General features: G+C 43.4%; 1 protein-coding gene across 3 annotated transcripts in view; it reads right to left on the minus strand.

Annotated features, from left to right (window-relative positions):
* Positions 1-26,103, minus strand: part of LOC114871588 (protein vein) — a 166,843-nt gene that overhangs the window by 14,865 nt on the left and 125,875 nt on the right. For 2 of the 3 annotated variants that reach the window (XR_006829504.1, XR_006829503.1), the window contains exons 4-5: positions 20,643-20,751; positions 4,088-4,146 (exon numbers count right to left, since the gene is read on the minus strand). Coding sequence is in view for 1 of the 3 variants with exons in the window: in XM_029177688.2 (XP_029033521.2) it covers positions 4,020-4,146; positions 20,643-20,751 (236 nt within the window). In the remaining 2 variants the exon portion in view is untranslated. Of the gene's footprint in view, positions 1-1,756; positions 4,147-20,642; positions 20,752-26,103 lie in introns of those variants that run through there. The other variant, XM_029177688.2, reaches the window with a different exon arrangement.

Below are 26,103 nucleotides of genomic sequence, written 5' to 3' on the forward strand. Positions count from 1 at the left end.
TCTCTGTTGGCGGACGAAATAATTTCGATTTTCTTTTGATTTTCATCCGGACACGACAGACTGACGGTCGCGTAAAGAACCATTTCTCTTTCGATTATGTGCGTAAGACAGGTCCGATACAAGTCCGACCGCGAAGGTGTTTCTCAGAAAAATCGACGATGACGACGAATGTCGCGGTGGAAAATAAAATTCGCCAGAAACACGGTGGACGAGGGAACATAAAAGCCAACCGCAAGCAATTTACTGTAAAATTACTAGTTTTCAAATTATAGTTAGACCTCTTAAAAAAAAAACAGTAAATTATGTAATCTTGACTAAGGACGAGGCTGACACAAGGGGCGACCGAAATATTCCCACGTGTTTGACACGAACGTCAGCCAACCTGTTACTCCGGCGAAAATCCGTTTAAAAGTACGATAATTCATGGATAAGTTGGCCAGACCAACGAACGATAAATTAATGTACAACGCCGGTCTGGCAGCGGCTCGAAAATAGAAACGATTTACTGGGTTACCCCTCGTGAAATATAATCGAGCGCTCGCGGCAGACGCGGTCGGTTTAAATTTAATGCGAACCCGCTTAAAAGAAGCTTTCCTCCCGCGTCGAGAATAATCGCGTTACGTCGATTCGGTCAATTTTCATAGCGAAATATCTGATTCGTTCGTTGAATTTCTGTCGCAAACGCCGCGTCTCAGGATTTTCCGTTTTTGATAAATTTCCATCGATAAGTTGTTGCGAGCAGTGACCTTCCAATCTCGAAGAAAAGTCGTGTTTCAGACGCGAAGTTTGATTAAGAGAACCAGTTACGAGGATCGATGATCCCATATACTTGGGGTTTTATGGGTTTCTTCCTTTTACGAGAGATCGACTCGCGAAATATCTCCTTTCTAACTCGACGAAGACACCCTTCAACGAATTTTTTCGTTTCTCCCCTTTTTTTCCCCCTGTCCGATTCTATCGCGCCTCTTTGACAAAATACTTGAACCAAGAACGCAACGTTGTTTCGCGTTCCTTGTCTTTTCTTTTCCAAGGAAAACAGACGTGGAAGTGTTTTCACAGGAGGAAAGAAAAGCGACTCGTCTGGAAACGACTCGCTGGTATGCAATAAGAGACGCGAAACTCTTTCGCCAGCTATGAAAATTTCAATTGGCTTTCTTTGAGGCTCCTCTTTTGTCGCGACACGATTCCGTTTCTTCGTTTCACGCGATACAGAGCCGAATCTGTCTATGAACTTTCCCGGAGAATAATCTTTTGTCTCGGATCGGCCGTTTCGCGTGCATTTACCTTCCCATTGTCTCGCTACGAGCTTCACCAGCTTTCCATTGTCGGAAACTTAGTGATCCTAGAGTGTTAATCGATGCGATCCTCGTGCATCTGGCTTTTGCTTGTTTGCGAATTCGTACATATACTTTCCAAGTACAGTTTGCGTTAGGATGTATTCGTATACCTACCTGGTCACACGGATTAATTCGAACGGAATATTTTGACAAATCTACCCGTGACTTTCCTCCGTCCAATGCGAAATAAAAATAAGCAGAACGAAAATAAAATATATAGAAGAAAGAAAAGAAACAGAAATTCGAAAGAAAGGTGAACGCAAGATTAAAAAACAAAGGCGGTTGCCGAGATGGAGATGACGTTTAATCGTAAATCAATAAAATTAATGAATTAAATAAATAAATTAAAAATGTTTATACACATATTTATATATATAATATATATATAATATAATATAAAACATAAATAGGGTCCCGAGACTGGTGGAGCACAGCGCGCATCCTACACGCCCCATCCCTTCCGTTTTACCCATCTTTTCTTCATTTTTTACTTCCCTCTTTTCGCGAAGCAGTAACGTCGAGAATTCCGGAAGAGATCGATTCTGCCCGAAATATCGTCGTTCCACTTTTATTCGGTGGGTGTCAGAACGAAAAAGAAACAACATAAACGCGAGGGAACCATTAAAAAAAAAAATCATCGAACAAATTTTTCTGTATTTTGGGAATCTTGTTTTTTGTCCAATCGTCTCGTTCGGAAAATTCTCGACCATTTTCCTAATCGTCTCGATATTTTTTGTTCGCTCTTTCATTTCTTTCACTCGTTCATTCTCTCTCTCTCTCTCTCTCTCTTACTCTCAATCTTTCTTTCTTTCTCTCTTCTTTAACTATCTTAAGTCTCTGCTTTAGCTAGTCTAACGCGTATTACATTATCATATTTTACATAAAATCGTGTTTGCCTAGCGGTCTCTCCTCTTTTCTCCTGTTCTCCCTCTCTGCTATCTCTCTTTTTTTCTTGCATCGTCCGGCACTTCGAGCAGCCAATTTTCTCGTTTCCCTCACTGTGTTATTTTTACATTCGTAAAGAGGTTACCGTTCCCCTTTTATCGATCGTCGCTGGAAAATCCCGGGAAAGCGAAGAAGAAAACGAACGATAATTTCGCCGAGCGACGAGTGAATTACGATATTTATTCGAGCCGTGCCGCATAATCGATCCGACCGAACCGTTCTCGAATTGTCTCCGATGCGTAAATATACCGAGTGAATTTTCAACCGGCACGTGGAAATCGTACATCCCATCGTTCCTCCGCGAACATCTCGTTCCCCTTGGCTGCGACGCGTCAACCTTTTTCCACCATTTTCTCCCCCGACTTTACGCTTCATATTTTCCGCCAGCGATCGACGAAAGATTTCTGAAACCCCTTGACGAGAACGACGATGCTATTTATTCTGATGGAAAGGAAGTTACAGTTGTTAAACAGACGATTTTCAGGACGTTTCTCGTCGAGACCCTAGGCTCTTTGGTATTGTTCTCCTACGGAGACTCTGAAAAGTGCGACCTTCGAACACTCTTCTGCCTGCTTCTTTCCTATTTTTTTTGTTTCTCTCTCGATCTATTTTTCTCTCTATATATAGGTGGTTCGCGATCGTTCGAGGTCAAGCACCACTTTTGAATCACGAGCGTCACTCGAACGCTCTTTTCTGCCCTCCCGATATGAAATCGAAGGGGTTCGGGAGTGGCAAAGAATCCGCCCATAACTCTTCACCTTACACACACTTCACCACTATCATCATTCTCCTCTTTTTTGTTTCCCTTGCCAAGATACGTGCGCAAGAACCTATATCGAAGCGTATCTTCTCGTTCGTTGTCTCGGGAATAAAGTTTTTTTTACAGAGACGGTTAATACTGTTTCGGACTTCCGGCTGTAAAACCTGCCTGGTAGGAAAGTATTCCTGAGGTTGTGGTTTCTTCGGAGATCCAAAGATGCGCCGATATCGTTCAAAGTATCATAATACTTGCGATGATGCGATAGTTTGATACCGTGAAAGTATGACGGGATAATGATACGATGATAATGGGGTACGATACTGTGATATCGGTGCGTCTCAGAATCTTCGATGAAGCTAATTGAAACGCTATCGAAACTTTAGAAATATTTTTCTACCGAAGATTTACACTCGGGAAGCCTTAAACAATATTAGCTAACGAACCGGGCCACGAAAGCCTGGAGAAAGAAACGCGAGACACGTGTCGTAACGTTTAAAAGAGAAGCAACGATAGACGATCGAAGAATAGGAGGAATTAAATGAAGAAGATAGAAGAACAAGTCTAAGTAAACTCGTCAGGAAGAAATAGAAGAAGAAAGAAGAAGGTACGAATGCCCGGTACCAAAAAATTCATTTGGAACCTGTCCCTACGAAATACGGAGGACTAATGCCCGACAACAATGGTTCCTCGAATATTACAGTTCGCTCGCGAGATTCGCTCCCGTTTGTTTAATTATCCCCTGCTTAAAGTTTCTCCTCGTTACTCGCTTACAAAACTGCGTTACATCGTTAGCAGTTAATATCTATTTCACGCCTCCTGATACGTTTTATGCGGTCGCGCGTTGGCCCTCTTCGCGACATTGTTTCTCGCGAGTTCGAGAGGCTCTGTTCGTTGGATCGTAATTGAACCGAATCCACCGTGTTCAACGATAGAAATACGGTGTATTCGGTGTTAGAAAGGGCCCCGCGCGATTATCGCTAGCAGTAGTACGAGGTCGAGAGTCCCAGCTTGCAGGAAAATGGCGCCATACGCCTGTTGTACACACTTCCGGTGCTGATGACATCCTTCGTCTCGCACCGTAGACCCGTGAAACCTTCCGCGCATCTGTAAAAGAAGAAAAATTCAATCTTTATTTAGGAAAATGTTTATTAATAAAAGATGGTAATGTCGGGTGGTGCCATTTTTAGTGGAACGAACGGAGACAACTCGTCGTGTCCAAGACGTTTCTTTGGAAAAATAATGTTATGCCGAGCTGGTTGTATTTATAGCACGGTTAACTAACCGAGGCGAGACGTACGAAGACGTCTGGTAAGAGACTGTTAGAATCATCGGTGTAAAATCCAAAATGTCCGCGACGTTTCGAAACGATTTCACGGGAGAGTTTCTTCGCGTCGTTACCTTAATTAGAAAACTTGGTAATTCTACTATTGCAAGAAAATGACACTTTGCCGTCATCTGGTGCGTTAAAGGAAACTTTTCGGTTACCCCCCACAATGGAAATATGTGCTGAATGGTAAAATGGTAACGAGCGTACTATTCGAAGAGGAGTTCGTTAAGCGACGTTTATCCTGTTGAATGAAGAAATATAAAATTCCATTAGGTGAAATCAAAGTTTCACCGGTGAATCGAAAGTTTTTCGATTACCTGGCCGGTGGCTTGAAAAGATTCCAGCCGCGAGGAAAAAAAGGGATTCCATCCACGAAGAAATTTCCGGAACAAATGGTACGCGCGAGGGAACACTGGAGTCGTAGATGTTCTATTGATACGGTCCTGGGGGAAATCAAGAGGAGCACCTTTCCGTGACCCCATCGTGCGATAAAGCATAGTTTCGTCAACGACGAATTCGTATGGTATTTTCTTTTTTTTTTTTTTATTTCGGGAAATTGATCGACAGCTTCGTCTATCAGCGAGTTTCTTTTTCTTTTTTATTCGAACGATAGGTACTTTGGCGAATTCAGGCAAAATACGCGATATATATATACTTGCCAATAGATTCGGCACGTTGGACAAACCTGAAACAGTACCAGAGGTATTGCAATTTACTGTACCATTCACTTGAACCCATTAACGCTCACACGGTAACTTCGTTCGCTTCGAACGCGTAATTGGCTTTCCATTGAGATTTATCGTAATCATGCGTGTTTACCGGCTCGAGTTACTCTGCTCTTTTACGCGCAAACGTCGAATAAATCCGGCTCGAATCGACGATTCCGAGCGAGATCGTATAACGATCTAACTCTAAAAGGAGAACGTCGTAATATAGTAAACGCTATTCTGACAAGCGAAATTTTAATTGATTCCATGAGCCTTAACGAATTGATTTTGTTAAATCGTCGACCGTTTCTATCGGTAAAAATTTCACGATTAATTCTCGTTATTTTGCTTGTTTCGACGAGACTCATCTGCGATTTTGCAGTAAAAATTTCGTGAAATTACGATTCGCTGTTCGTACGGCGCGTTCCAGTTAAAATCAACGGAATAATTCGAGTACCGAATGACGTGGCGTTAATTAATATTTCCGACCGGTGACGTATAGGCCACCGTGTAAACAAAAACGTGGTCCATGGCGATCGTTAAAATCTGATTTTTCTGGATGACAGGTTTTACGGGAACAGGATTTCTCGGTTGCTCGTAAACTCGTGATAGTACGGTGTACCCTAGACCCATAACGTTCCTGTGACGAGCGTGTTACAGGTGTGATATTTGTACGTGCGTTTACGTGGTTCCCGTAAAAAATAAAAGTACGCTGTGAATAGAAATTGCTCGTTAATTCGTTGCCAGGGGTTCGCGAGTAATCTATGTTTCTACGAGTAGATACCAATGGTGATCTTCAGTTTTCTTCCTAGAACTTTTATTATTTTTAACCTCTTTGATAACCCGGCTTTTTCCTTTCTTTTTTATCTAATGGTTCTACATCGAAACCCTTTTCGTAGCGAGTTGACGAAAGTGTCAAACTTCCCGGGAATAAAAAAGTTGGCGAGTCGAGTATCAAAGCAGAGTCGCTTTAAGAACGTCGTCTTCTATTAAGAGAAAAATTACTTGCGAACTTTCTCACAAGTCCGTTCATTCTTTCTCGCTGCCGCCTGTGAAAAGGGTGATTTTTGTTTTCAGACCCATCACCGGGTGAACTCACCCCTTTTCTCCTTTGAATAATTAGCGAATCGAGATTGAGCTCGAGAGAAATCGTAAAACGTAGCGTCTTGTTAATATCCGATCTCTTTTTTGTTACGAAGTTTCGTAGCAATTAACGCTCCATCAATTACAATCAAAGAATTCTCTGAAGAGTCGTGTAAAATGATGAAAAAGGAAAAAAGAAATTCATTTTCAAAAGTGTTCTTGTCGCATAGAAATGAATTCGTAGGAAGAGGGTACTTTTTGAGCTGGTCAAGGCGGTCTAAACCCTTAACCACAATTTCAGGGATGGTCTTTAGAGTCAGAGGGTTGGCTTCGTATATTACGATCGCAAAATTAAAAGTACCTTTTTATGCGGTGGTCGTGGACGACTGTGGCGTAGAGATGAGAGGGTTAGAAAGTCGATGTTCACTGTGTGCAACGAGAAATAGGGAAGGGATGAAAGAGAGGGTGGTGGTTTTCCTCCGGTATTAATTCCCATATATGCCACAGCTCAGTCCGTAACTACAGCAGAAGCATACCATCCTGTATACGGCAGGTAGCTCGAAAGAAATTTTTTTTTTTTGCGGTTTACTTAATTTAATAACGCTCCCACGAAACGCAATTTCAAAGATAACACTTTAAAAGGGAGCGGGGGTTGCTCGTTCTCTCTTTCTCGCGTTCAACCACCCCTTTTCCCCCCGTTTCGTTTTCTCTCCTTCTTCCATCATCCTTTTTATCAGCCGTCTCGTTTCCCTTCTGCATTCGGTTTCCCTCGTTTCTCGGTCCGTTGTTTCTTTTTGAAATTATTCGAGTGTACACGGGGATGCATTTGTATAATACACTACTGGTCGAAAGTGTTTGCGTCTCTGTGCTAGAGTGTCGCGAATGCGACAAGCACTCGGGCAGAAATTTATCCATCACGCGGTATCGCGTTCTCGATGATACATTGTGTTTTATTTGAAAAGTAGGAATTGCTACTCTTCACCCTTCGCATGGATAGCTTTCCACGAGTAAAACTGGGTTACTTACTCGGTCGTATGGCGGTTGCATCCATCGAGACTCATACGTATGTATCCAACCCTCTTGGTGTACCAACAGAGCTCGAACAAAGTTACCAGAAACCACCCCTTTCCTCGCCTTCCCTTACCGACACGGACAGCTTCTATTCACCCCCTTGCGAGCCATTCACTTACAAACTGGCTTGTATAAATACAACGACACTGTTGCGATACGGCTGTCGCTTGTCGCGACAAGAAGATTGCGTTTGCTTAAACTGTTGTTATCAATTCATGAAGATACAACCGGCTGGCTCTACTCGAACTTCCCATCGTTTCCGATTACATTCGAACGATTCATTTCTCGATTTGATAAACGACGAAAGCCGGAACTATCGATTGGTTATCCTTAATCCGGTGTCTTTCACTAGTCGACCTCCCACCCTTCTTCGAATGATATATTACGAGCGCAGGGTTAATCGCAGTCGAAGCAATTAGCGGTGAGTTTCTACGGTCGACAGCTGTCCCTGTGCGGTGGAAATTTCAGGCCACGGAGAGGGATCTCTGGTCAGGAATTATAATCACATTAATAGAAGCTTCGGATCAGATTGCCGTGTATCGGATCGCGATGAAACGTTTAGTTAGGGCTTGTTAGCTTTCAAGTTACTACTTCAGACATTTCGAACCTTCTATTATCTTCGATAGAAACGATTGGATTTCCTTTGAAACGAGTTACCAGTGAAATTGAATGGAGTATAACTGTCCGTTGTAATTAGGTGTCTGAAGAGTATTCGAAGAATACGGATAGCGGTGAAAATTACTGGAACAATGATAGGTTTCTAGATAGTGCATCACAGGTAGTAACCCACCCCTATCTGCCACGAAGGCACGATTTACGTCTCGCGTTTATGTCACGGAGAAGTTGCTGAAATAGTCGGACGTCGACGAATAGTTGCCGGCCGTTATAAGTAGATTTATGCGGTACCATAACCTTTGGACGTGGTGTACGAAGGTATCGGTGAATGAAGAGCAGTCGGATAAGAGACAGACAGAGAAAGAGGGGTAGTTGACTGTTGGGGTCACGGGGGAAAAGGCCGATGTCTCGGAGGGTGCCAGCTGCTGGAACAGGTTACTGTCTGGGAAATTGGGACGTCGGCTAGAGCTGTTCATCCTCGATCATTTTCTCAACGTTCCGTCGTTGTCTTTTCTGTAGCAAATAGGAGGAAAGTGATCCGGATGCTAGCAGAGATCTCCGACATGTGACTCTATAGGTCCGGAAGTTTCAGCTGAAATTTGCTCGAACGATGATTCTCGCATTTGGTTCCGACGCTGAAGAGTCGAGAGTGAGATTTAGACTGAATATTGGATAGAGAAATTTCAAGTGAAAAACAAATCTCATTATCCGAATGGTAATTAATGCGGTATAATTAAATTTGAAACAGTCACTGCGCGTGTAGAATTTTATTCACAAATTCGTTGAAGCGTCTTTAGGAACATCGTTCGAACGTTTCCACTCCTCCCTCGATCTTTCGCTAATTAATTAGAGAAGCGTTTAATTAAGCGAAACGGTCGAATTTCGCGCGATGAAACTACATTCAAGAATCGGTGCAAGCAATTGGTCGGAAGCAGTATGTGTTCCGTTGCTCGAATTAATTTGCTGTCCGACCAGCGCATCGGTCGCACCACAGCTCCTACCTCCTCCTCCACCTATCTTCTTCTTCTTCCCTCTAAACTGTTTGGCTCGCAACAACTCGTCGAATAACCGTGTCACAAATTAGGCACGGTGAATTAAATCGGCATCGATTGCCGCTCGTTTCACGCGAACGCCCGTAATTATTAATAATTATTTAATCGCCGCTCGGCGATGACCCGAATCAAACGAGCGTACGGGTATTTCGCGGATTCGCTGTGCTGAACAAATTTGCGGTCGTTCTGTTCCACGGACCGTTTCCCGCGATTTCGTAATATTTATATTGAAATTCTGGGAGAAAGGGGGTGGCAAGCCGCATCAGGAAACCGATTAATTACTTCGAATGGGTGATCGTGACTGATCGAAATCCAGCGGAAATCCGCGTTGAAAAATCGGCGACCACGGATCGGTGTACGCTACATAGGAAAGCACTTCAATCGGATTGATCGACGCGTCGAGTCGTTTGATTAAGTTTCCGTTTATTACCCTCGATCGAGGCTACGAATCCCCTCTCATTATTATTCGTTTCCACCGATCAATGGCCGACTTGTACGCGTCCGCGGCCCTTCCACGCCGATTCCACTTAATTTCCTGTAAAACGACACATTAAAATCCAAATCGATTCTCTTTCCAACCGTTTAAACAGCGAATTTTCACGCTAACCTCTCCAAATCAGCTATATTTCATTTCTGCACCTACTTCGAGACTGTTAATATTCATAATTCCAGTGTTACCAGTGGGTTTACCACTTCGATTGGAACGGTAAAAGAAAATTCCCCGCATTTTCCAGTTATTAATTAAACAAAAAGTAGACATCGCGAGGGAAATATTTGAAATATCCCGTGCAATATTTTATTAAAAAAGCAACGTCACATGTTTTATACATTTCATCTATTGGATTTTCAGCTTCCTTTTTTTTTTATTAAAGGAAATCGAACAGTCAGGATTTAGTTAAACTTCGAAACGTTTGATTTTCCGTGGCAAATTGAAAGGGGAAATGAAAAGAAGAAAAGTTTTCAGGTGTATCGCAAAAGCGAAACGGTTCTCGTTTCCGTTCTTAACAGCAGTTACGCCGCATCTTCCATGGCGATTACCATTTATTGGCACATCTTGAAAGCCGAGTTACCGTGGCGAGAGGCGTGCTTGCGTTGGACAGCTCTATTTCCTTAAACGACGGTTCGAGATAGTTACGGGGTGGAAATGTCACGCAGCCCGTAGAGAGGGCTGAGTCCTAGCCGATCCCTCTCAACTTCCGCCTCTACGTGTGTTGCCCACATATGTCACCGAAACTAACTTTTCCAACCTCTCTCGCCTCGCCTATACATATAACCTCCCTTACTCGATTCAACCCCTGGCCGATCGTTGGGTCAACATTTCCACTCGAAAAGTTATTCCTTCCAACCGTGATATCGATCAAATCGAAATGCTTGATTAATGTTCTCTTAATGAACACACTTTTGCTAATTAACCAGCATATAATATTCTCGCATTCGACTGTGTATTCAACGATGATTATCATCGCAGAAATTGGAGTAGCTACACGTATTCTCTTAAGTGGAAGCCTAAAATAGTTTGAAGTATAGTCAGGTGATAAAACGCGTTATCCAGAGCCGATAGATCGGAGCGTGCAATTTAATACATCGGCAGCTTGTCGTCGTAATAGTTCAATCAAGAACCGAGTGCACCGGTAGTCTTAACGTTTACGTATCTACGTAACATCTGCAGGATGTATTAATCAGCGGGGCCATTAGTCAGCGTGGCGAGTGTAAAACGCGCGAACAATCCGTACCGATTCACCTTAATTAATTAAGTCGCTGTCGGCGAATGTCTTGAGTCAGCTACAGGACTACCATCCTCTTCGTTTCTCCAATTTCCTCGCAATCGAATTTTTCCTTTTTCGGATGAAATTTCGATGGTACTCGTCGCGAGGGAAAAATATTTTTTCCATTTTTCACCGTTGAATTCGTTGCATTTCCAGAGGCGGAGTTTCGATAAAGTTTCGGGAATAAATCAAGGTAAATGTAATTGCGCGATGATCATCCGAAAATTTAGGAGAGAATTGTTTTTTAATTTCTGAGCTGTTGACCGTTCGCTAATAAATTCATAGCCGTCCCGCATGGTTCAGATATAAATACCGTGTGCTCGTGGCGGTTTCGCTCGATCGAGCTTCCGAATCTATCCCAAATAGTTCCAGAAGAGGATTGGCCAGTCGCGTGTGGTTACGCGAAATCCTTTCCGTCAGATTTACGAGCCCCGAAGCCCGCTCGAAATTGAATTTCAAAAATAATACTCGTGTGTCATCTAATTCGAAAGTCTCTGCCTGTTGGTCATCGGAACATGACAAATCAGGGACCGTTCAGTCTGCTCTTTTATTGGATTTCGCTTTGGATCGTGGAAGTTTTAAATTGTTCGAATTTTCCGCCAGAGGATAAGATTTATTTTTATACAGCGAAATAGAAAAAAGAAAAGAAAGAAGAACCGAGAGATCACATAATTCGACAGACATTCTGCCGGTGGTTTGAGTTGAAATTTTACCAGGTGTAAATCCACTTTTAGCACGCCAGCATAAATCAAGCGCGAAGAAAGCGATCGTTCGACGATAATCCGACGGATTAGCAACGTTCGGTCGGTGGCCGTATTTTCTAGCTCGAACAAAGACCAACCGAAGTGGATGGAGAGTGCTTTCAACGCGTCCGTAACATTTTTTTCCAGACTTTCGGAAAAATACGCGAAACGTTGTCGCATGCTACACTCGTGCAGCTTTTTCGCCTACCTCTCCATTCAATCTGGCGACGTAAATTGAAGTTTCAAGAGAAAAAAACAGAACAGAGGAAAGCTAGTGTGCCCGTGTCGTCGTAAACTGTTACTGTCTCTCGTTTAGGTGGCTACAACTACGGATAGAGTTGAAAATGGTACACTTTGCAGTTGTACCACTTGATTAGATGCCCAGATAATTAGTTTTCAACCCTTTCTCCTATTTCCATCAGGAACATATTTCATTACATAATATAATATTTTTCAAGCGTTTATTGAATAATACATATCTACTTATACGGGAAATATAAAAAGTATAAAAGGAGAAAAACGAACGGTAACGTGTAGGAGAGAAATTTATGATAATGGAATATCGAGCTGCGAGGAAAACACGCGTACAAAGGGCGTCGGTGCGCGCTACCTTTGTACTTATTAAAATTCACGCGAAACATCACGAGCGGGGTGGGGAATGTGTCGCGACGATGATATCGGCGATATTAATAAAAGTTCGCCAAGCAAAGAGGGGATATTCGATGAAAACAGCCTTGTAAATATTACTATCGCACAGAGAGTTGGAAGCAACAATTTCCATATACATTCGCATTCTGATAATTACAAACGTCTGGTCGGAAAGTTGAGTAGAATTTTCATTATGGGCAAAATAATATCCGGTTAATTAAATCGCAGAATTTAATTAATTAAATTTCGCAAGGGGAAAATTACGAAAGATGAAGTTATCGAATTATTCTGTTTCTAAAATTGTGAAACGTAAACGTCGAGTAGGCAGATTATTAGTTGGCGAGAAGAGAAGAAGAGGCGAGATACGAGGCAGGCGAGATCGTGAAAAATAGAATCGTTTCCCTCTTTTCCCGTGGCTCGACTCGCCACCATGGGCCAGGTGTATCTTTTTGGCGGTACGACGAGATTTTTGGCTCGCGATCAAGTCTCGAATGTTTTGGCTAGCCCTGGCCACGGTACCGTCTTGTCTACCGTGCTTCTGCGTCGCGAGAAAAAAACCTCTATCCAAGCTTCCGTGCGACGCGACGAACGTAGAGGGTAGCTTTTATTTTCTCTTCGAAAAGACGCGCCTCGGCAAGAACAGGGCCGTATCAACCGATTCTTTCTACCATTTCTATTAACGTTTATTCACTCTCCTAGAAATATCAAATTCCTCGATACCTTCCAGACTACCGAAGAGCATGAAGTTTCCAAAACGTTCGATCTTCACCGTAACTGCATACAAATTCAGAGAGAATCGAGTGCACGCCACAATCCAATAGTATTTTATCGAAAGAAAATTGTCGAAGAGAAGAAAAGAAATAGTAACAGACACGTAGCGAAAACAGGACATTTTATTCTTGAATTCTCTGGAAAAATACGGCTCGCTCGCGTAGTTTTGACACGGTGAAGATCGGCGTGTCTCTTCTAGCGTGCTCATCGGTCTGGAAAAAGCAGCGACGGGAAAGATTTCGCAGGAAAGCAGAGAAACAGTGTGAACCGTGTAGAGGAGAGTAGAGGAGAAGCGCGAAGGGAGTTTATTTTGTCTTGGACACGTTCAGACAGAGGCGTAACTCCGTTTCGTCTGCCTTCCAGAGCCCTCCCTTCTCCACCCTGTCTCGTCGTATATTTTCGTCGCGCCGTAGCACCGATTTGCTACCGAGTTTTACGTGTCAAAACGCGTTATCGTATTGGTAGCAGGCTTCGCACGACGAGCTGTCCTTCGCAGCGATTTTCCACAACGAAGGCAGTCGAGTTTTTCACGCGAAACCGATTTCCCGAGGAAAAGCGAAAGAAGGGTGTCGACGGCACGCCTGGAAATGTTCCTTCAGAATCGGTTTAAGTGGATCGGTTCAGAGCGAGGAACATCGAGTGGCTTACAACAGCAACACCGTTTCCCTTCCTGACGTTTCGATTTCCTTTACCTTTATTCTCCTTTGCCTGGCCAACTTTTTTCCACCTACAATCTTCCTTAACCCTTCGAACAAACGACCAAACGCAAACGACTGATCGACGCTCAATTTTCATCCCTATTCATTTTCGAAATTTACCTTTCAACCTCTACCGAGAGCTTGGCGTGAGTTGCGCATATTTGTTGAAAGTTAACGACAGGTCAACGATACAGAAGGGAAGAGAGAGAGAGAAAAAAAAAGCATCGTAAAATTTCTGCGTTTTAACATGCGAGCACCGGTCCGATTAATGAAGACTATAACCTGAATGCAAATAGCTGACCGACAACTGTTTAGCAATGTATATGGATGAGTATGGAAGTTTGCTTTTACACCGCATGAATATGGAGATGATAGTTTAATTATATGTCACGAGATTCGCATGTTGTTCGGTTGTTTCGGGTTGTTAAAGGGATCCTCGCGATTTCGACGCTTACGCGTGACTTGATTTTATTAATTTCAACTCTGTCGCGTTGCTATTAATGCTCGTGCAAAGCCATTAACTTTGATTTGAATAAATAAAAAAAATAAAAAAATCTCAACACGAAACGTTGAAATAAAATATTTCGTAAAAACGATAATCTCTGAACGAAGCTTCAGATTTCTTTTATCGCGGAAAATGTAGATACAGTTTCGAAAACAACCGCGAAGCTTACGAAGAAAAAGTGACAAAGTCAAAATTTAATATTCCATAGAGGTGGTCGGTGGCGTACGTTCTTGTCGAAGCTCGAACGAAGTAAAGGTATCGCGTAACACCATTAAGACTCGCAAAGATAATCCAAGGGCCCTTTGAAAAGGGATACGCGGGCGGGCTTAGTCGAGGGCACAGCCAGCCGTATTTGCGCGCGTTGGCCGGCTAAATAAATCATTATCGGAGAATAAAGCGGCACTCTTTGAATAATACAGCGTAACCGTAGCTGGGCAGACGGGTGGATTTTAGGTGGCTTTGTGGAGTAACGGAGCACGCGAGCGAGGACACGCCGCGCCGTCGCTGGTTTTCGTGGATTAATTGCCCATTCATAAGCCACCCTTTGGACTTGCAAAACCCTGCCTTTCCTGGACCGAACCCACCGCGTAAAGATTGAAAAGAACCCTCCTCGAAATACTTCGACTCTGCGACTTCGAACTATCCTTTTTCATCCTGATCGCGACTTTATTACCCACGAATATTTGCAACATTTTCTTAATCGAGGAAAATGTGACGTTCTTCTTTTATATCGAGAAACAATTTCTGAACGTTTATTGAAGGTGGAAAAAGAAAAGGGAAGAAAAGAGTTAGACGAGTTGAGCAGGACGCTTCTCTCTCAAAGACGCGTTTCTTTGTACCCCGTCGAGGATGAACCTCGTTAAACGTGAATCAAGTCCCTCGTGAAAACTTTAGAGACTGGTGGCCGGGACTTTGCGTTGCTCCGTGCAACCTAATAATTCATCCTGCGGCCTGTTCCCCTCCGTCTACATTCTTGAGACTAGGAAAGGGTGTCTGTATAATCCTCAGTATAATCCACATTCGTCAATTCGCATTCATCGTTTAATTGGAATATTTTAAGGATCAGGAAAAAAAGAAATTGGCACCTTGGAAAGTCTACCGATTTATTTCTAGCAATAACCGTCGAAGAACGAAAGGAATGAAAGTATATAGATGTTTGCGTTAATACTCGGGGGAGAAATTGCAGCGGAAAGTAAATCAGTATTTCCTTTATTCCATGAATTCGTCGTCTTTGTGTTTCCGCACCGATAAACCTGCTTTCTTTGCCGTAGTAATATTTTTTATACCCGAGACGTAAGAAAAATTTATGCTCGGTCGAGGCACGAAAGCTCGAACTCCGCTGCGTTTTCCAAGGGGGTGGTTCCCGCGATTTGCCGCACTCGCACGATTCTGTCACGTGAATGGTATTTATACGTTCGATACGAAGCGGCGATAGTCGACGAGAAATTGTGCACCGAGATCCTTAATGCGTGTTTACTATTAGCTGTTTGATAAACCCCTTAACACATTGCAAAATTTAACGTAACTATTTATGTTGTTTTTAACAAGTACGCCCTTGCGTTTAGGGATATTAAAAATTTATCATAATTACAACTTCCTTCAGCTGTCATCATTATCACCGTTATTATTTTTAATTTATTCATCGCCGACGAGGTTGGTGAGGGATGTATTAGCGTATCCAATTTGTAACGAGAAGGGAAATTATTTTAACGACGAGAGTCAGGATAATTGGTCGCGATTTCCTTCGACCTTTCGCCCCTCGAGCGTCGTTTATTACGTTCTCCACCCGTCACAGGCGTTTTTCTTTTTTAACCGAGGAAAAATTGAAATTTTATTTTAAAAAAATGAAACTCACCACGCATTGTAGCGACTAGTTAATTGAGTCCGGTGAAATGGTGTCTCGATACGAGACTGTTTCACGATTACCCTCCCGCGCAAGCACCTCAGAGTATTTTGCGATTCTACGACCCGTAAACTGTGCTCCACCTGTACATACATTGCCAGCCAAAAGTATGGGACCATTTTATTCGGAATTACATTCTCATAATTCTCAGCCGACGGAGGCCTATGCTGCTCTCGAGGAAACATTATTTTATTAGGCACGGAATATCATTTCACATTTTTATCGCCAGGCGTACGTACACTTTTGATCAGCTGCGCATAGGTGTACGTTGTGTTTGTCAGGACTGTAGCAAGGCAATAGAGGGTCGCGTTTATCGGTTCGCGTAGCGTTCCTCCGGTAAATTACGGGAGACCGTTCCATTGTAAATAGGGGTTGAAAGGGCTGCCGCGGAGCTATGATGATGGTGGTGGTTGCCTCTCGAAGCTGGCTGGCATTTCGAGGTGTTCTTGCGAGCACTCGATTACCAACGCGAAGGACCAGCTTCGAATGGGCGGTGTTCTCAGCGTTTAAACCGTTTTCTCTTGGCCAAAGCGACGCGTTCCGCGGTTCTCCGGGGGTGCACGCCTTCGTCAAGCGGGTATACGGGGCTTTTCGGGGCGGAATGCGGAGTCTGATCGCGGACCAACGGTAAACCGTCTGCGGGCGACACGTTGAATTTAGTCGGCACTTGGTACAACCGAATAGAGGTAGCTCTGGAAAATTGGTAGCTCGTATTTTCGTTGCTTTAGCTGATCGCGGTCGACCAAGTTATTTCCTGCTTAAATGCCAGGCGAGAAAGTATACGACGCGGTTACGTAGCTTGTCCTTTCTTAAGAATCCTATTAGTAAATTTAACTCGCAGTATATAGATTTTTCTATTTTTATACTATCACCTGTCCAAAGCCACGAGCAGGCAATATGCGGTACCAGGAACGAATGGCGAATTCCGGAAGTCCAAACTATGCAAAACTAATTGCTGATCGGCTTCAAACGTTTCCCAACGCGGTACGAATGTTAAATGTCTCTGAACCGCACATTATCTCTTGCGGTTTGTAACTCTGAAACGTTACCTCGTTCACTTCCAGTTTCTTCCCGAATAGTTTCCTTATTTTCCATGAAAAATCTTCTAAACAATGTTTATTCGTTCAATTTTATATTATTTTATTAGATTTCTTGTTTACGAAATCTATGAACTGTTTTCAGAATTATCAATCTAACAGGTTATACTCTTCGCGGGTTATTTGGTTCCTGCTCGCGTGTACGAATCGTGCCGAGCATAGATCGAAGCGTTCGAGACAAAAGCTTGCGAGCCGAGATTACGGCTCGATTAATTCAATTCCATCCGCTAAATGGATTCGCGCGAACCAATTAATTTTTCGTCGATACACAGTGTTCCGAGCGAAGCGTTCTCGCTGTTTCGTATGCGAACACAGCGATTCCTCTCTAATTACGATTCGAAAATTAAAGAGGAATCGCTGGAGGAATTTTGATAACGAACGTATATCCTTGCTACCTCGTCAACCCAATTTTCCTCGAGATTTATGCACCTTTCACTACTAAGCTTGGTTAATTTTCATCGTCCTTATTAACGGAGGAACCTTTTCAACGAGGTAAAGGTAGCTAAGAGCATAAAAGCCGCAGACTTCCATCGGTTCTAATTTAAAGTCTACAGAAAGTTCAAACGAAAATCTTCAGTTTAAATGTATAGACGCGCTATTTTTTTTGAACCTGTACTGTTTTTCAAAACGTTAAAGCGTTCAAGTTTCCTTGGTAGAATCTCGACCTCGTTACTTTACCCACTTCGAATGAATCATTTCACGAGTGTTCCTTACGAGAAAACGTATCGAACGCTCTCGAGGATGGGTGTCAGCCGACACTTTCGTAATAAAAGCTTTTGCGTTTCTCCGGCTAAAATAATGAGCGTCTGAAAAGGGGGAAGAGAATTCTCATCCGGAGATCGTCGCCGCGTACTTCTCGTTCTCCCGTTGGCGATGATTGCACACACGACTACGACTACGACGACGACGACGACGACGACGACGAGGGGGAGGATGGTACACTTTGTACGACGGCAGCAGCTTTTGTGCGTACGCGACGAGTTTCGAGCGAGTACGCGAGCTTTCTCGCGTATATGGGCCAGGGTTAGGACGGAAACGGCTCGACGAAGAGAAAAAACGGCTCGAGAGGTCGACGGTGTGAAGCACTGGATATTAGAGGGTGCTTTCATTCTTTTTTCCTCCTCTTTTTCCTTCCTTCCTTCCTTCCTTCCTTCCTTCCTTCCTTCCTTCCTTCCTTCCGGTTCAGGGAACTTTCCTGCCAGAAGGGATGGAACACTGGTCGTTCGTTCAGCTTTAATATTCAGTTTTTTGTTCACCTTATCTGCCACGAATGGCGTTATCATAGCGCGTCAGCTTTTCACCTATGTCGAATTACCTCCAGGTCGAATCTGGCCTGGACAAGCATCCCGTCATTCTCCACGCCGCGTTATCCGATATTTCCGAAGCAGAAAGCCGCGTTTCGAATATTTTATCAATGTATTCGCGGCCTGGCACGCGTCAATCCTCGTGTTTCACCCGTCACGAAGCACGTCTGTCTATCGATTTAACGCGATCAGAGGATTGAAAGGGGATTTCAAGAAAATTCCTCGTCTATATTCATCACCGATATTAACGGAAGATGAACCTTCTTGCAACTCGGTGATTTTTTCCTCAGCGATTGCATTAGAATATCACAGGTGTTGCACAGGTGTGGAGACTGGAATGGAATGGATACGACGTAGAGTCTCGACCGGGTAGATTTACGAGCTTCTCTCGGCAGCAGACTGATCGCGAAAGCTTTGCATCGTCCCCGTCGCGCCGTGTATTTTGGCCAAGTACCGCGAGGCTTGCAAGAGGGTATCGGCAGTGATTGCAGAGGGTGGAAACAGAACCGATGGGACCCAGCTGCGATAAACTGGATACTCGATTCACGACAACGTTTCGCCTGTTCAATTTATAAACAGGAATTTGGTGGCGCGATCTTTCAAACTGGGCCATCGACTTGTTCGTCATTTTTCTGCCCGATCTTTCTCGATTTTTTCGGATACTTCACTCGGTTGCCGTCGTTCTTTTTCTACCTACGATTCCGAGCGGGTTTATAGCGAGTTTATCGGGATCACGGGGAGGAAATTTATTCCGCGAGAAGACGAGTCACTGGGAATCCATAAATCGAGTACTCTCGAGATACGAGCCATGATTTATTATGAACAACGAGAAGAAATAGTTGCAAAGCCGGGGAAAGGAGGATCCGGTTTCGCTCCGGTCTGTCGATTTATTAGCGAATTTTAACCATCCTTATCGTATTCGTTAGAATTATTTATAAAGACTCGTTTTTAATCCGTTTCAGGATGCAATCTATTGTCGAAAAGAATTTTTTTCCACCGTTACGGTATGCACGTCACGTGTGAGCGGATTTGCAGGAGGTCGCAGAGTGCACTTGGAGAAGTTCCGAGTGCACTGTGCTCGCCCTATACTGCACTTGCCTAGGGTCACGGTATATACTTTTTCAGAGGTCAAGGGTTAAAGGGTACGTGGTTTTCCAAGAAATAGCTTCTGGCTGTACCTAGTACCAGGGTAGGCTAACCATACAATTAATAAACCCTATATAAATTTTTATAATCGACCTTTCTGGGACACGCAAATGCCTTAATAAATTTCAACTTTCACTAACTTTTCTTTCTTTATTTTTTCCTGTTTGAGAACAAGGTAGCAAAGTAACAAACGATCAATCTGAAGGTGTATATACGCCTAAAAGAGAGAGCTTTATGACTCCATATAATCGCGGTCGTATGTTTGCTGTTTTCGAGAAAAATCATGCTCCGTGTGTTACATTTTTCTTTTTTTTTTTCATGAGTTTCACGTCTGTTTCAGTTTCCACGACGCGTTCAAGGAAAGTGGATGAAACGAGCTAGGGACGAGAAGAGGAATAAAGGAAAGTTCCCACGTCATTGAAATAATAGCAGCGTGTACAGGTAGGTAAAAGCGACGAGTTCCGTCGTGGTTTCTCCTCGTTTCGTTGAAATTAAAATGAGTCGAGTGTTTGCGAAGATCGAGGGAAAATGTTGGCCGACCGAATGTGTTTGCTTTGATATCGGCCAACTTTTTCCACTCTTATACTATACCCGTGATTCTTCTAACAAGAGTAACTCGAACGTAGAACAGAGCGGAGAAAGAAGTAACGCGTTCGTTGCCGGTTGATCGAGCTGCTAATTTCGTGGAACGATCGCTGATCATCGCCAGCTTCAAAGTTTTTTCATTAAACCTGTACTAGATCGATTTTATCCGACACGCTGCTGGGCGAGACGAGTGCCGACGGAGAAATTTAATTTTCGAAAGAACCGATAAAAAGCAAGAACCGAGGAACGAAGGCCGAAAATTTCGAACGTACGAATTTCCGCCAGAAGGGATGTAAAAACGAGGCGAGTAGAACGTAAAAATTCTGGTACCCGGAGTGAATGGAATTTTTTATGAGACTCAACAGGAACGAAGCGATTCCATCGCGTTGCCCTCTCGCCTTTATTCTTTCACGCCGAGAACAAACTTCACGATGTTGTTCACCTTTGATCGACGATCGAAATTATCCGGTTACCTTCGACTCGCTCCCAACAATTTTATCAACAATTTTCCGAAAGTATCGATAACGAATGAATACGTGTCGTTGACGAAGCGAATAATTAAATCGATTGACAGCTCACCTGCATGCTGGTTCACCGACGGTCTCGAAAAACAGGCAGGTACCCCCGTTCATGCAAAAGTCACCAGTCATCGGGCACGGTTGTTCCTGCCTCACCCACGGTGGGGTCGCTGTAACAAAAGTAGAAAGAAAAACATTAGTGTTTAGAAAGGATTATGCGCATCATTCCTTTACGGGGGTAGAAAAAGTGTACGTTCCAGTAGGTACTTTTATTTTTCCTACCAAACGCGATTTCTCAACTTCTGGTCTCCTTTTTCATTCTCACTTTTCTTTTTTCACGCGAATAAATCGTACGGCGTTAAAGCTTTCTTCGTCTTGGAAGGAAATGATATTCGCGTTGGCAGCGGATTCAAGACAGGACCGTGAATTTTCATTTCAATCGGCCCGCTCGCGGATTAGTCTTTGGTATGCAAATGGAACGGCTGCTAAGAAGAAGGAAAACCGTGAACGCGAGAAACGACTGGATTTATGAACAGCTTAAAACATTCCCTTATCCCCCATTCCATATCTTCTGCCACTTTCTACCTTCCCCCTTTTTTTCTTTTCCATTTATCGCTTCGACGAAAATGTGGAAAATCAAACAACACCGACGATTCGAAGACACGCTTTTCTCTGAATTTTCCTTCTGCTTCTTAGCGGTAAATCTATCGTGTATCCCATAAATTTCACCGCGAACGCGTAATACCGTAGCCGACTGTAATTCCTCACTGTCGTTCTCCGTTGTTCAAACTGTAATGCATTATGAACCGAGCTTCTATCTTGCGGCTTGTTTTGAACATCGATTAATCATTTGACAGCGCGCATATATTATCGTAACGTTTTAATAGCCTGCTAGAAAAACTCTTTACAAAATGTTTTCCAATATCACAAGCGTCATTTGATGCGCTATTAAACAGTCAGAGATTTACGCAGATAAATTATGGTTAAAACGACCGGGAAAAGATTAGTAGATTCTTGGTTACATGGAAAGGGGGTTGAAGCCAAGTCCCGTGCGTCGCGTTTGGTGTCTACAGGGGAGTAAAATGTAGTCTATAAAATGGTGCCTATAGACTATAGAGTATCTAATGCCGCTAGAATGAGTTGTACAGGCGCGTATGCGATGTATTAAAAATCGTACAATGAGTTTGAAAGGAGGTGGATGAGCCAGCTGGCCGGGTAATAGTAGTCTGAATAGTAGTGCGTTCACGTACGTTCTCTGCGAGCCCGGACACCATTATTACACTCGGATTAGTACTCGACCATTCGGTCGGAGCGGTATTACCGAGCGTAGTTCCAACTTCGAAAAGCTCTCGAGCAGCTTGTACGCTCGGCTTTGCCCTCTCTCGCTTTTTCACTTCTTCACCCTACGCTTTGCACCTGCCCACCGCGTTCCTTCTCGTTAAGTCTCTAACGAGCTGAAGACATTTCGCGGTAAAAGCTTCTCGCGTTTCTTTTTTCTTCATTCTTTATCCTATTCACGCAACGAATAATGGAGAAAAAGCGGGGATAAGATTCAGTTGAAATTTTAGTTCTCATTTTATTTGGAGTATTATGGATTTTTTTTGTGTAACGCTGTTGAAACGAATATGAGATTGTCACGAAATTTCATCAGCGCCGTTTTTCGATTGCAATATTGGGCGAAACATGGTATCCATTTATCGAGCGTGGATCCTCGAGTACCGACCAGGTGGAAACGCTTCGATCCATGGTTTCTCTGGGTTTCTTACTCGGTGAAATAACTCGCCGGTTCTCCTCAAACAATATCGGTATATGTGGCGTGCTTGGGAAGAGAGAAATTGTAGAATTGTTTGCAGATCCTTTCTGCAGGCGTTGAAGAAGAATTCGAGACTCGAAGCTCTATTCCGTTTCTAAGAAATGTTGAAAGTTGATTGAAAACCTGCTTGTTCCTTTTCGTATATTATTATACTTTTACATTTTGATAGGAAAACCTGAAATACTCTGTAAATTTCAACTCTGCTTTTTTTCTTCAACAATCTGTACAGACTGTAAAGCAAATAGACTTGGCGAAGCTTTCGTTTGAAAGCGGAATGACACGTTTACCCGTTTTAGAGGGAAAATATCTGGGAACGCGTTGTTCCATTCGGCTGTGCCACGTTTGCCTCATTGCCGCTCGAATTTTCCGACGAATGAAATTGTCTCATTAGCGACGCGCTATCACCGGCCAAAAGCGTTCGTTCGACAACAAACAACAGTTTTAACGTTCGTTGCTTTTGACGCGTGCAACATTGTTTGGACACCATTATCTCTTGTCGATGTAACATCAATCGGTGTGTTGCTGTGGCTGCATTTAGATATTCCCTTGTGATTCTCTCCAACGATACGTGTCAGCTCTCGACGTGTTTACGATTTTTCTGGCAGAATATTTTTTACTACCAACCCGGCTCTTTGATGGGTCTCGCATATTTCACCGGTATTTTTCCGCTTTGCAACGCACAACCTTTTGATCGACCGGATCGAAATTTCAAAAATCTTTTTTTTTCAGGGATTTAACCCTTTCAACTCTGAACCCTTTGGGATGGATATAAAATATTTTTCGTCAAGAGTCAACGCGCGTACTTACACGGGAATATAATTATTTTAATCTGGAGCAACACGATTCGATCCCTGGAAGAAACTTTTTCATCGCACGTCCTAAACTCGTCGTGTTGCCCGGTGATGCGGTACGTGAGTTTCGTCGGCCGTGGAATTAGTTTAAAAATGTATTACACTTGCTCGCGCTAACTGGCTGCACACGCGTGCACTAATTAAGGCTAACGCGATGCTTTCTCTATCCTATCCCCCATCCTTCCTCTATACCCGTGCATATATCAAGTATGAAATACGAGTTGTTCGTTCTTCGAGCATGCACCGAAAATTGCGGCGAAAACTCGGCCAGACCGGAGAGGAAGCCTCTGAAATGATGAAACTTTTAATCTCCCTTGCTCGCGGTACCGTCTGAATCGAGGGGTGAAAAAAATTTCACCGACCGAATTATGCGACTGCTTCTCCAAATTACATCATCGTATCAACTTGGATTTTCCTCGTTAACACCGTTTCTCTCGGACGGCAATCTTTGTATTTCATTGGCTTTCAAACAACGTAGTCCACGGGATCACCTAAGTGGATTTAACCTGACGTTTGCGCGTTACACGTGCTTTCGAGCCGAGTAAAATGATTCCGGTTACGTGACTACACACGTGTCCTTTGAACCGGCAAAGAGAAAAAGGCTGGCCAGCCTGGAAAGAGGGCGAGATAAAAATGCGGACGAGAGTCGCGCGGAATCTTCGCGCTCGTCCACGTCTGGAAGAATGAAATTGTAAAGTTTCAAAGGACCCTCGCAGCTTTAAGCACCGTCCATGGCTTCCTCCACGTGTCCTTTTACCGAGGAAAATTCTCTTCCCTGCACTTCTTTCTACCTCCTGGCTCTCGTACACCCTCGCCCTTCTGGCTAGCAGCGCAGCACGGTTCTTTTGTTGCAAGCGGATTCCTTGTTGCCGTTGGAGAAAAAGTAAATTGAATAGATCTGGCAAACCGTGCGAAAGGGGAAAAGGAACAAGGGATACCTGTGTGTTAGAACGGCGGCAGGTTGTTTCTGCTGTTCCACTCGCGAAAGAGATGACCTTTATGAAATCTTCTTTCATTTTTCTTCTTTTTTTATCCTTTTTCCTTTGGAAACAAAATTAGCTTTCGCGACTCGATGTCCTAAAGTTGGAGAAAAATATCCTTTTGTCTATCCCACAATCGACGGTAAACGAGCAGAGTGATTTCAATCCGAAAAAGGGGAGCGTTTAGCTTGAAAGGGTGAGTTGTTTGCGCGAGTTTCGATCTTCCTTGAGCACTAAGGCGGATGGCGAATGCTTTCGTCACCTTCGTTAAAATTTTATAGGAAACGTATCGCAAGCGTTTACGGGACGAACTCGCGGATAAAACCATCGCTCGAGTTTGCTAGTCTTTTTAAGGGTGCTTCTTCTTCGCGGAATGGAACGAGTATACTCGTAAAGAGGATTCTCGGTACAAAGAGAAACTGTTAAGAGTTTCCATCAACTGGTACAACCGTTTCAACAGCAGTTTAGTTTTTTCGATTCGACTGGAAGTTTCATCTTTCTACACCGTCTTCTTTTGTTTCCTTCATCTGCAGGCTAAATAAAGTGCTTGGTGTTTGAAGCAATTAACGTTCGGAAAATTGCCTGTCAACCTTTCGTACCTATATACGCGAATAGTAACAATAGGTTGAAGGTAGGTTAAGAAGGAAACTTTGTCTACGTAAAGTTTGGAAAATAAGAGGAAAAGTTTGCCCGCTTTTCTGTAATTCCTAACATAGCTCGATATTAGTAGAATTTCAACACCAGTTACCGGAACGGTTCCAGCGCGATCCCCTGAAAATGTCGTTCGTGAGAAATTTTCAAAGACACTTTCGGTCCATAAGAACGTGACACAGCTCGTAAAATGAACGCGCCTGGCCCGATATGAAATTCGCGAACGACTACCACCAATACCTGGAATTCTCGATCCTCTCGTGAGAATCTCTCTCTCGAATCCGCGTTCCAGCGACGAGTCACTTCGGTTTAGATTATTTTTCGCACATCCTCCGGGCTGTATTCAATCGTATCAGAGGCGTACACGATTCAATAAGGCCACGGATATTGCTGACCCTTGCTAGGAATTTCGAATTCACTCTGCGTTCATTTTATCGCTCACCCTTTTCTCTTGTTTCTTCTGTTGCCTGTAGAATTTGAAATTCTCTCGTTTTTGTTTCAAACAATTTACACGTTTCACCGCGAAAGGTACGCAATAGATTAAAAGATATAGGTGTAAGATCGATCCTTCGAAGAGGGTATAAAACAGCTCCAGGTTACGTCCGACCTTTTTCTCTCAAACGAAACCCACTTTTCTCTCTTATATCGTATTTCTTCCCTTCTTTCAACGCGTCGATACCAGCCATGAATTTTTATTTACTTTATACCCTGACGTGTGTACGTGCACCGAGAAGTTTTCAACAATGTTTAAGTTCACCCGATCTTCTATTTCACGCGGTTAAGCGTCGTATATCCCAAGCAACTCTTCTAAACCGAAACTATCAGGGATACGAACGGTTAATTATCAAATGTAAGCTTTTAATTGTACGTTAGTACAATTAACCAGACAGGAATCCGCAAGATACAAAAGGGATGGCCGGCGCGGTGGCGGACCGCAGGATTCAGTCACGGCCATCTAGCTTCCGTTTTTCCCTTACTTCGCGCGCAAACAAAGCACGCGAAGCTTGTTCAGGATGGCTCGGTTGTTTGTCTTCCATTAACTTCACCCCTTCTGCACGAAGATAATGCGCTTCGGTTAATTCGTTTGGAGGGATGATACCGAGGCTTCCAGTTGGGGATACGGGGCGTATCGATTCGCGGTTTTGCAACAATAATATTCTCATTAAATCGTCGCGTCTCGTTACATGTTTTTCAAGTAACGACATTTAGACGTTAAAAATTTGTCGC

The sequence above is a fragment of the Osmia bicornis genome, chromosome 6 (assembly GCF_907164935.1).
Source record: "Osmia bicornis bicornis chromosome 6, iOsmBic2.1, whole genome shotgun sequence".
Lineage (NCBI taxonomy): Eukaryota > Metazoa > Arthropoda > Insecta > Hymenoptera > Megachilidae > Osmia > Osmia bicornis.